Genomic DNA, 12,054 nt, shown 5'->3' with positions numbered 1-12,054 from the left:
CAGCTCCAGTGTGCGTTTGAGATTTTCGTTCTTTGTCTCCATCAGAAATGTTATCAAGGAGATTTTAAGTAGATTATTTCTCAAGCATTTCAATGAGTGCATCAAAGCTCTCATGAAATGCTACAAGATATCGGAAGGAGCGAAAACATTGATTAAAGCTACCAAGAGACCTGGCCCATCCTCAGACATGCACTTCATGCGGAGCCCAGTTTATTCACTAGGTCATGATGTCACACCATGCAACATTTAATGACACAGGCAAAGGGTTTTCCTGGCCAAGACTTCAGAGAGACACTGCATTTAGAAAATGTTGGCCCCCTGCCCCTGGTTGAGCCCAGGCAGGTAGAGTGTGGTGATGATTCAGTGAAATGTCTCATTTCCTCAGTATTTTCAGGAGTCGTCCATCTTGCTCTTACCTGCTTTTAAGCATTGCACTGCTACACAGGGCACCCAGTGGGCCTAATTAAACCTACTGTACCCAAATCTGTATGTGCTGCCAGTCACCCAACGGTACATTTAATTGGACACATTAAATATTTGAACTGTCTGAATCCACCAGTTCCGAGTGATTTCATGAGCATAGATTCTATTCAGCATCATAAAGCAAGACTTTCTGAACAACTCCAGCTCTCTCCATCACTGGTTTTCATTCTGTTGACTAGCCACATCTGAACTATCTTTGGAATGTTCCAGTTATTAGATTATTATATGAAGACTATTAATTTATCTTGATATTTAAGGAAATTTGTCTTCTCTAGATATGTTCCCTATGTCACAGTATAAGGTGGTATAATTAAACATAATTTAATTGAAAAAAAAAATCGGTATTAATCTTAATGCAGCAGGATATAAAAAGAAGCACAGTTAGATTTTTAAATAAAAAATAGCTGATAGTTTTACCAATGGCAGCGAATATTTTGACCCCAAAACTCCAATCTCTCAAAAATAAAAGACGTCTCTACACATCGGCAGGCTCCGTTCATTATGTACCTTTAAAACTTGTGCTTAAAGGCAATGATCCATAATTAACAATGTGTGGAGGAAGAGTAATGATGGGAGAGAAGCAGAGGGTGGGTGGTTCTTTCTCACCTGGCGGAATCCCAAGCGGTAGGCCATGATGCGGTCAACAGCGTTGGGGTTCATCTGGGTCCACTGTAGCTTGAAATCATAAACACGTGGTCTGTTCTGCCACAGGGGGCTGTAGGTGTCATAGTAGAATTCTGGGGCATAGGCCTTCCCTGGAAGACAGAGCACAACAGCTCACATTGGGCTCTCTCTCGTATTCTCTCAAATAATTCGAAATAAGTCAAAAGAAAAAAGAGACATGCTTTCTCCCAGACAGACCTCTGTCTGTACTGTATATCAGTTTACATAATTTGGGTTCAATAGGGCCAATAGAAAGTACTCTCTTCACATTTTTAAGGACTCTCCAAAATTGATGTATATTTTTGGTATATCTCTGCCACTAAGGGTGATCCAGGCACACAGATACAACTAACATCCAAGGCTCCACCAAACCAAATCCATGCATTTCCTACATTCCTGTATATTGTCAAACTTTGTAACCCTCTCGTGGCGTGGTAACCCCTCCCCACCACAGCAGCACCGTGGCTGGTAATGCGGACAGGGTTAGCCATGGCGAAGTGGGGGCCTACTGCTGCATTATACTGAAAGGCAGGCGTGTGGGGGGGTGCTGTCGTGCTGAGGGGATGTGATTAATTAGGAAAGCGCCTGCGATGGAATCCGGTGGTTCAAAGGAACAGGCTCACAGCCAGATACAAGGGTGATTTATTTGTATATCTCTCTGCCTCCTCTTTTGCTTTCCAGATGATGGTACAGAGGAAAGTGTGGCCAAGAAGGGTCATTTGTGCCCCCCCCCCACCAAACATGGCAGCAATACAACAGGGAAAACAGGAGGCACCACAAATTACTGTAAAGAGGAAGATGGAGAATTAGATGTTAGCTTCAAGAGCCTCCACAATGAACCATGGCCAGTTGGGTTATCTCTGATGGAAACAGCAAATGGAGGACATTCCATGGAGAATTGAGATAGGAAGTTGCTGATCTCCACAAGTCGAGGTCATAAAGTCATCAGCCAGAGGAGTGTTTATTTTATGACTTATCGTGTGGGATAAAATTTACAGTCACTGCTAATAGCTCAGCTGATTTGACTCTGCAGATCTCAGTCAGGAATATCGCGATCCAACTTCCCGCTCTTGGAGCCACAAGGTGAAATCCAGACTGACCAGTTTGTTAATCTACTAACATAAGGTGCTGGCCCACACAGAGCTGGGAAAAGTTAACCTTAATTGGCAGTATGAATCATATTAATGTTGGAAAAAAATCATAAGGACATGTATGCATTTACATAACAGCATGAAATTGAAACTTTAAGATAAATCAATATGCAATTTTGTTACATTTTAAAACTAGCTGTAGAAAAATAAGCTGTTTAAAAGAATGAAAGAATATTGCTGTTTTAATTAAGATTGCGCTCCCCTCCCTCCATCCAAAAACAACAGCAGGTATTTAAAGTAAATCAGACGACAAATGTGCATTCAGTGGGTGCAATTTACAGATCTCCACATTATAATCTGGTACAGATAGTGATAAAACCTCCCCTTGTTTTTCGTGAGAGATTTGTCTGCACATTTTCTGAGCTCCGGCACAAAACACCAAACAATTTTTGACCGATTTTTAATGATGGCTTGTGTAATGTTTTGGCTCCTCACTTGGTGGCATCATGCCCACGAAGGAGTTTTGTGTTCAGCCTGCCAGCGCTGGTGCTTTCACCACAGCTTTTAGCAGCGGGTTGAAATCACCGGCTGCATTCGGCTGCTGAGTGGCTGACGGGAGCAGACGACAGCGAAACAGAATGCTGTTTTTTGTTTTACTCGGCATTCCTCTCCCCTCATTCTTTCCTTGCGGACAAATGGGCAGCATATTAATGGCTTTCAATCAACATTGTGCTAATGCCCTGATGAATCAAGCAAAGATGCTTTGTAAAATCAGACTGAGACTAAGCTACTTCAGTCACTTCATTGATAGCGTATATACAAGCTGTCAGGGTCAGCATCTGGTTTATCTCAGCCTTTCCTATCTTTCCTGTTGTCCAGGTCTTTAGTGTTTCTGCTGCTCCCTGCCAGCTGCATGGCTCAACATGTTGAGCATGTGGCTGCCTACTGTATGAACCCCTCTATGTTTGAATCCTTCCTTCTCTGTTTTTGTATTTTGTTCCTAGTGTTTCATTTCTATCAGTTTAGTCCTGTGATTTGTATTCAGATTTGGTTTCTTGCTTTGTGCCTTAGTTGTATTTTACCGGTCTTACCAGTGTTAGATTCTGTTTTTCTTGTTTCTTTGTCAATTTGTCAAGTTTCCCTGTTTAGTTCCTTGAGTTAATTACTGTATTGGTGTCACCTGTTGCCTGTTTTACTAGTTAGTCCTTGTTAATTGTTTTCACCTGTCCTGCATTATCCTTGTTAGCCTGTTGTATTTACAGTAAGTTCCTGATCCCATTCTGTTCCTTATGGAGTCATTAATGTATGTATGATGTTTGAATGTTCTGTTATTTGTTACCAGCCAGCCAGCCCGCCCGCCCACCACTTGTTTCCCTGCCCCATTTGTAGTTAGTCTTTGTTTATCCCTTTTTTGCTTTTGACCCCTCGTGGTCCTTTTTGTTTCTGTAGTGTCCCTAGTGTTTTCAGTTTGTTAATAAACCCCTGTTTCCCTGCAAGCCACAAGTGGGTCGTCCACCTCCCTGCCTACGCCATGCCTCGTCCTTGCACCCAAACCACCCGAGTTCGTGACACAAGCAGTCCGCGTATCACCCATTTCATTCTGTAACTTTTTAATTACACTCGTACCCTGAACTATGTGAACAGCATTTAGGTTAATTCTGAGGCCTTTAAAGTTAAAGGTAATAGATTTTTATATAATTTACTATAGGTTCTCTTGGCAGAACACAGCTGCTCCTCCTATGTCTAATTAAATCGTAATGAAATAATGTTTGCAGTGACTTAGTTTAATTTAATCTCTTCTGGATCTCCAGATCTTATTACCTCACTGTTTGCTTTCTGTAATACAGGTAATACAGACCCATGGATACACAGTGAGCTCGTCAGTCATTTGTATTGCTGTGATGTTTTGAAGCCTAATAACCATGAATATCAAAAGCCAATAAATGTAAATGGATTACAAAGATAAGTGGTTATTGAAACCCAGTAATTAATATTTGACTATTTTTGGGAAAAGTACAGGTGTAATTTGAACATGTTAAGGATTGAGATTATTAAATACAATACATGTTTTTCTCTTTATCACCTATATCAAAAATATTGTCACTGGTGTACCAGAACTGACCAAAAAGACACATTTATATGTATGTAGTTCTATGCTCTGGATGACACATTGCCACACTTGCTTTGAGAGATATGTCACTGTAACCATTAAAATGATGGTAATATTTCTGGACATTTACAGGGAGCACCCCTGTAATATTGATCCGGGGGATTTAACATCCGGAGTAGGTCAGCATGATCAAACTTAAAATGTTTTGTAGAAGCAGGCGTTAATGCAGACATGGCAGATAGATACCAAAGTAACCAATTCACTTTTCATAATGTCAAGAGGTAAAAAAATCAAAAGAACAAAATCCCAGGATGGGTCACAAAAAAAATCCTTTTGGGAGTAGAAGACGAACCAGCCGCCCACTTGCAACCATGGAAGAAAACCAGGAGAATTCATCAGTGGATCTGCAATTGACCGGTAGTTAGTGATGTATTCGTATCTCTGACCTGGATAAGGTCAGTTCAGAAGCCTTGCTGGCTCAGCTGGAGCAAAAGACTGCAGAAGACTAATTAACATTCCAGGAGTTATAGGTTTATAATCCTAGGTTTATATTTAAAGTAACTTGAAAGAAAAACTGAAATATCGTGTAATTCTTCATATCCACGCAATTATGGAAAATTGATGTTATGGATGGATGGAAATTACAGTAAAAAAATGTTGAGTGTGAAGGATCTGCCCAGGTTAGATTTTAGTTGTATCTGTATGCATGTGGATGTGCATATGCAATAGTTTGCGTGTGTGCGAATGGGTGTGGATTAGGTTTATGTTACATTGTGTCGACCAAATGTCCCCCACAATGTAATAAAAACCTGTTCTTTGGGAGGCCATTTTTCAGGTCCCCACAAAGATCTGTGAATGCAATCCAATATCTAAAAATACCAGAAGTAATGTATTTTGTTTGGTTACTTATGGTTAAGGTTAGGGCTGGGTAGGGGTTAAGGTTGCCATGTTGGGATTAGGGTTTTCCACATAGAAATGAACAGTCCCCATAAAGATAAAATTACAAATCTATGTGTGTGTGTGTGTGTGTGGGGGGGGGGGGGAGGGGGTGGGGGGGGGCAGATGCTTCAGTCCCCAGAATGAGAAACTCAAGTCTATAAAAATCTATGACCACAATTGAAAAACTAAGAATGTCAGAAGTCTTGTATTTCATTTGATCACTTACATATAAGGTGAGAGCTGAGTAGGGGTTAAGGTCGGCATAGTCACTAAGTACTCAGCTGCTTGGTTGATATAAAATCATGGTCAAGATTTTTTGCTTTCTGCACTTAAAATGTCCGCCTTCTGGCTGCTGTAATGTGCAAACATACAGAACGGAGCACAAGATGAATACCTGCCATTCCTCTTCATATAACTATTGCTTTTATCAGGAGGACAGTGATGAACTCTTATATTTGCGATTGATAACCTCACTGTAAAGCTGAACCTTCAACGAGACGCTGAATGGCAAAGACCATTTCCTATTGTTCCAGAGTCTGAATAGTATTGTTTTATGATATTAAAACACGAGCCTCTCCCCCACCCATCCACAGTGTGGAAATCTCGCGCCGAGTCGGTTTTCCCCCATTGCATCTGCTTTGCAAGAATTTCTACTGTAACCTCCTGTTTTGATATCTGAGTTTCCTCTTGGGGAAGATGTTGCTGTTATTATAGCAGAGTGCAAGGTACTTAATCTACATTATTCATCCAATCATTTTTAAGCTGTTCAATTTTGGGTTATGTTTGCAGGCTGGGGTAGAGTTATAGAGGGTTTGATTGTCATATGCATAGAAAACAAGCAGGTTCGCTGTACAATGAAATTCTGACTTTGGACATCCTCCTTTCACCACAGAAAATAAAATACGAATATAAATAGACATAAATACGTGACAATGAATGGGGCAGTAGTGAGAGCAGGTATGGATGTCCAAATGGACCCAGTCAATAGCCTTTACAACTGGGAACGGTGCCCAAACACAGCTACCCCATAGCTCTCCCTACTTCAAATACAAAATGTACCTCCCTCCCCCTGGAACACCACAGCTGAGTTGAAAATGGCAGCATTTCAATCAAATTAGACCATGAAACACTAGTGATCTGTACATATTTCCTAGTAACTAACATGATGATCCCGTCATTGAATGGCTTTGGCACCTGATGGAAAAGCGAAATATGGTTTGGCATGTCAGAGAAGCAAAGCCACGTCTGAACTCGGTAGCAGTGGAGGCTGGAGCTCCGATTGCTGAGCTCCGATTGCTGAGCCCCGATTGCTGAGCCCCGATTGCTGAGCCCCGATTGCTGAGCTCCGATTGCTGAGCCCCGATTGCTGAGCTCCGAAAGCTGAGCTCCGATTGCTGAGCTCCGAAAGCTGAGCTCCGATTGCTGAGCTCCGATTGCTGAGCCCCGATTGCTGAGCTCCGAAAGCTGAGCTCCGATTGCTGAGCTCCGAAAGCTGAGCTCCGATTGCTGAGCTCCGAATGCTGAGCTCCGATTGCTGAGCTCCGATTGCTGAGCTCCGATTGCTGAGCTCCGATTGCTGGGCTCCGATTGCTGAGCTCCGATTGCTGAGCTCCGATTGCTGAGCTCCGATTGCTGAGCCCCGATTGCTGAGCTCCGATTGCTGAGCCCCGATTGCTGAGCTCCGATTGCTGAGCCCCGATTGCTGAGCCCCGATTGCTGAGCTCCGAAAGCTGAGCCCCGATTGCTGAGCCCCGATTGCTGAGCCCCGATTGCTGAGCTCCGATTGCTGAGCTCCGAAAGCTGAGCTCCGATTGCTGAGCTCCGATTGCTGAGCCCCGATTGCTGAGCCCCGATTGCTGAGCTCCGATTGCTGAGCTCCGAAAGCTGAGCTCCGATTGCTGAGCTCCTCGCTGACGCCTCATTTAGCTGCCCTTGGACTGACGCGCATGTGGCAGACAGGATCCTCTCTCTGCAAGCTCCTGGAGCTCAAAGACGACTTCAGCTGTGTCATGTTCCAGCAGTCGCACCCATTTTCATTCATTGGTTGTCGAAGCAGACTCCATAACCAGACAGACACATGCACACATTCCTACTGTTGCGGGCAGTTTACATTCAATTCAATGTGCATAACCCTAATCCCAACAATGGCAACTTTAACCCCTACCCAGCCCTAAACGTAATTATAAATGCCAAATTTATTTGTCATGAACTAAAGATTATATTGTGGGTACCTGATAAAGGTCCAGACAAGCCAAAAACAGGTTTTAACCAAATGTCCCCACAATGTGGTAAATACAAACACACATACTGTAGACACACTCATACATTGTTTTCATATCTTTGTGGGGACTCATTCATTTCTGTGGCCAAAAGCCTAATCCCAACAATAACAACCAACACCCACCAGCATAAAAACCACAAACAGTTCTTCGATTGCATTCACATATTTTTCCGCTTGTAGGGACTGAAAAAATGGTTAAAATAACAGGTTTTTATAAATAACACACACACACACACACACACACACGGAGAAGTATAAGGGAAAATAATACTGGAAAAACTGTCAGCCATAAGGTGGCAGAACTGAGTTCAATAATCTCCTCACCACCATACTGGATGGAACTTCACTGCATCCTGTGCCCTGCACATGTGAGAGCTGAAAACTGCAGCCAACCGTGAGCCCAGGAAGCGGACGTCTCCCCGCCCCCCCCCCCGTTCAATATCTGGCGTCCCTTTTGCTCATCTGATGACAATGTGCCTTCGCACAGGAGAGGGCGGCCTGTCAGAAGCCTGGGCAGCAGAGAAACGCCTGCCCATTTTTCTTGACTTCTCGTGGAAAATTTGTTTTAATTGTAAGGACAAAACACTTGCCGTCTTCATGCCGAGCAAAAGCCGCGTGGGCGTGCAAGAGCGGCAACCTCGCCTTTTCCTGCATTAATCACTCACTCTAATGTGCTTCTGTGTCAAGCTCCTCATCCCTGAAGTGGCCAGCCCTCTACACCTTTGGCAGTTGCCCTGTCCAGATGGCTTAAACCTGGCCTGTATGGAGGGGAGGGCTGTTAGTGATATAATCCTTTCAGAGGCCTGCTGTGCATAGTGGGAAATTACTGATGCAAAGTAAATGACTGGAGGGAAATAAATCTCCAGGAGTCACCAAAATCAGGTACCAGCCTCCCGCCTTCATCTGCTACCTCTGGTGCCCTGAAAATGCCTCACGGACCATCTGGGATTCTTTATTATGAATATTAAATGGCGGCCAAACATTTCGGTATCCTGGAAGGGAAAAAAAAAAGCGTGTACCAGGAGAGGCGCCAGGCCACTTTCGAAGCGGCACGAAATCAAAGCGGCCAAACGGGCCGCCAATCTTAGCTAAATGCTCAGGGTCGCGTGTCAGGAAAACTCACTACCGCCAATTAGCAGGATGTGCCGTGAGTCCCTGGGAATTGAGATCTTGTCAGGAAAAACAAACAAAAAAAAGCCGAATGGTACAGAAGTGGGATCCAACGATGCCTTTTTCATTTTTCAAATGGCACTAATTGGAGTAACACACTTTCCTGTCACGTGTGTATACCAGGAACGCAAAAGTAAAAGTGATTACTCTTCAATCACTGTCTGTCTCTCCCCCCCCACCATATTATTTATGAACCTCTGTTGTATTTTTGCTTCTCATACAATTCATAAGCAACAAACTGCACGGTGTCTTTTGCTAAATGATAAGCGGCTTATTGTGTTTGCGAACGATTCAGCCTATAGGCGCTGATGTGAATCGCACAGTTAGTGCATTTTATTAAAGCAGCCAGCCCGGGCTTTACCTTTTCTCCTCACGCTTTTCAGGTAACTACAGGCCAGCACTCTGGATAAACAAAAAAGACTGGAATAACTCAATGATAATATCGGAATTCAGAATAAAAAGCGTTGCCTATAGAACAAGCTGAGTTTCCTGTTTAGCTAATAACACGTTTGCCAGGGACAAACGTGACAAGGGGGGTTGGTGGGAGTTCTGGGTTTCCGGCACCGTTTGTAAAACTTGCGCCCAATTGGATGGCGAAGCATGTGACATGGGAATGGGATGTGTAATGGTGACTGTATTAGACGTATAAGGGCGGAGATGGGCTTTGCATATCGTTGGGAAGGAAGAAAAGAAAGGGCGATTTTAGCTTTAGAAAAGAGCATTGGTCTTAGGATGGAACTTCTCTGCGTGGGGAATCCAGCATCTCGTTCAGGGGGCATGTTCTTGGGGTCATCACTTGATTTTATTTATTTTTTTTGCCTTGCCTGCTTCAGGACAACCGCATTCCACCTTCCTAGCCTCACCATAACTTGAACATATGTGTACAACTTATAGTGTATGGAGAGTAAAATAACATGGCAGTTTAGGTGTTGCCTGGATAATTAACCTCTGTAAAGAGCAGAAGATTTGCTGAGTAGGTGCTGCAGTTTGTGGCTGAATGCTAGTCGGTCTGCGACTCTTACCCGTGACCAGGAAGCTGCAGCGGCCGGCACCGGCCTCGTTACTGATGTCGCAGGTGTACTCCCCATATCCCTCGCGGTTCAGGCTCCGCACGTTGTACTCGGTCTCGTCGCGGGAGTCCACCAGGCCGGTGCTCAGAACGCGGTTCCCCAGCCTCCACTCGTACTTGAGCACCTTGTGGGGGTGTGCCCGCAGAACTCGGCAGTTCATGGAAAAAGTGCGGCTGATACCCTGACGGATTTCGGTGAAAACCGGCTCCACGGTGGGTGGATCTGCGGCAGAAGGGGCAGAAAAATTAAGTCATCAAGATGAGTTTATTTACTACTAATTATCTCTGTACAAGTGCCAGCGACTCAACACTTCTCAACTCAGCAGACATTACTGAACTCAGAACACTGTTATATAATAGAGTTGAGACTTCTGAACTCAACTGTCAGACCCTACGAAACCCCTATACTTCATATTGAAGCAGCCAGATCCAAGTAATAGGTAATGAGCATGCCTAAAAAAATCCATCCACTCAGATCACCAAAAATATACATTACAACTGTAAGCACTTTTGCTCCAGACCATTTCATAGATGCTTCTTACTGCTTTATCAATTAAAGGAAAAGATACGCACAGAACATGATATGCATAGTAATGAATTTCTAACATTCGTATAGTTCATTCCATTCATCTGGCCAAAGAAACTTGATACAGTTGCTGTGGGAATCTGGGAAACGTCAGGGTTGTACCAGCCAAATGAATTCTTTAGTAAAACATAAGACTTATTGTATTTCAATTAACTACTGTCCAATATTTTAAAATAACACAACACAGAGAGGCTGGATCTGCAGAACTTTACAAAGCAATGCCTCACGGAGCAAAGTGGAGCTCATAAATGTCTATGTGGGTAAATATACTGAAGAACCAACACTAAGAGACATGCAAGGCTACAAGCGATTTATCTAGCATCTATTAGCAAGAGGAAAAATAGGAAGAAAAAAGTCCTTAAATTCTGATAAAAAAAAAGTAATATGTTAATGAAAGACCATACAAACAAAGCAGAATCACAGCATAACACCAGATTGCAGATCATCTTTTCTGATGGTTGCAAGATCCCAGGGGAATCTTCTCACCACCGAGCTACAGACTACCAAGTGGAAAATTCCCAAAACTCTGTCGGGGGGCTGGGGGGTGGCGCTGGTGCATGAAAGAGCAGCACCACCCCCCACCACCCGTTCCCAGCATTTCCCTTCAGCACCACCCTGGATGGTGTTAAATGAAGCTCCACCGTATGGAGGAAAAGGAGGGAAAAATAGCCGTCTCAAGGGGCAGTGGGGGAGAGGTGTTATGTAAGGAAACACTAATGAGCTTTTGCATTTCCACCCTAATCTGGAGAAATGTGTTTGCGATAAAGGGGTTAATGTCAGTAGAAGACGTCTGGCTTGGGGCTGCCCTTAGGTCGTCGCCGTGGCCTAAGCATGTCGGCTTATTCGGATGGGAGGCCAGGTGTCACATCGTTCTTTCAGGCTTCACCTCTCCAGGCATGAAACATACTAGTGACTACAGCTGATTCCCACAGGCAATGGGTGGATATATTAGACAAGGCAGCCCCCCAGGGCTCGTGGTGTGACTTCTTCAACCTCGTTCGACGCCCATTAGGTGGCATGTTATGCATTTTCGGTGGCCTGTCCCCCCCCTTGGGAAGCGTGATATGAGGAGTGACTATCACTTGGCTGACACCTGTCAGAATCTTCAATCGCTGCTGTCATGACAACCTCATACTGTGCATCAGAGCTACAGAACAATAGGAAGTTCTGTTTATTTTATTTATTTATTGCTAGTAGTTTATAGGGTAACACTGTAGCGTCACTCCTGCAGGCTTGCGGGATCTGACCCCCCTGTCTGCCGTTAACGTGCTCTTCCTGTCATTATATAGGCTACCTCCTTCCACTACATCCCAAAAATGGCTGGGGATAGGTGTCTGTAAATTTCCCAGCGTGTGATCGACTGTCATCCCACCCAGGGTTTCTCATTTCCTGTATTTCCTAGAATCCCCTATCTGCTCACGAAAACCCTGCTGTGACAATCTAGTTAGACGAGATGTATAGATTAAAACCCCACTGTGGAAAAATTTACAGTATTATTTAAAGTAGCTCTGAGAGGACCTATACTCCATTGGCACCGGTGGTTCAGCAATAATAGTGTGACACCAAAATTAACTGCACTGCTGTCTTCTTCTTTTTCGCAGGGATCAATAAATCTGAGCGCAATTAGGACTAATGAAAAGACACCCCCCTCTACCCATAATA

At 43.9% G+C, this 12,054-nt stretch overlaps 1 protein-coding gene across 4 annotated transcripts in view; it reads right to left on the bottom strand.

Moving 5' to 3' along the window:
* The window catches only part of mdga2a (MAM domain containing glycosylphosphatidylinositol anchor 2a), a 194,790-nt gene that overhangs the window by 56,896 nt on the left and 125,840 nt on the right, over positions 1–12,054 (bottom strand). For all 4 annotated transcript variants that reach the window (XM_048974881.1, XM_048974883.1, XM_048974880.1 and 1 more), the window contains exons 9-10: positions 9,760–10,029; positions 1,090–1,238 (exon numbers count right to left, since the gene is read on the bottom strand). In XM_048974881.1, coding sequence (XP_048830838.1) covers positions 1,090–1,238; positions 9,760–10,029 — 419 coding nt within the window. The remainder of the gene's footprint in view (positions 1–1,089; positions 1,239–9,759; positions 10,030–12,054) is intronic.

The sequence above is a fragment of the Brienomyrus brachyistius genome, chromosome 14, assembly GCF_023856365.1.
Source record: "Brienomyrus brachyistius isolate T26 chromosome 14, BBRACH_0.4, whole genome shotgun sequence".
Taxonomy (NCBI): Eukaryota; Metazoa; Chordata; class Actinopteri; order Osteoglossiformes; family Mormyridae; genus Brienomyrus; species Brienomyrus brachyistius.
Note: the sequence above shows the minus strand (reverse complement) of the source record. Positions and strands in the feature narration are given on the sequence as shown.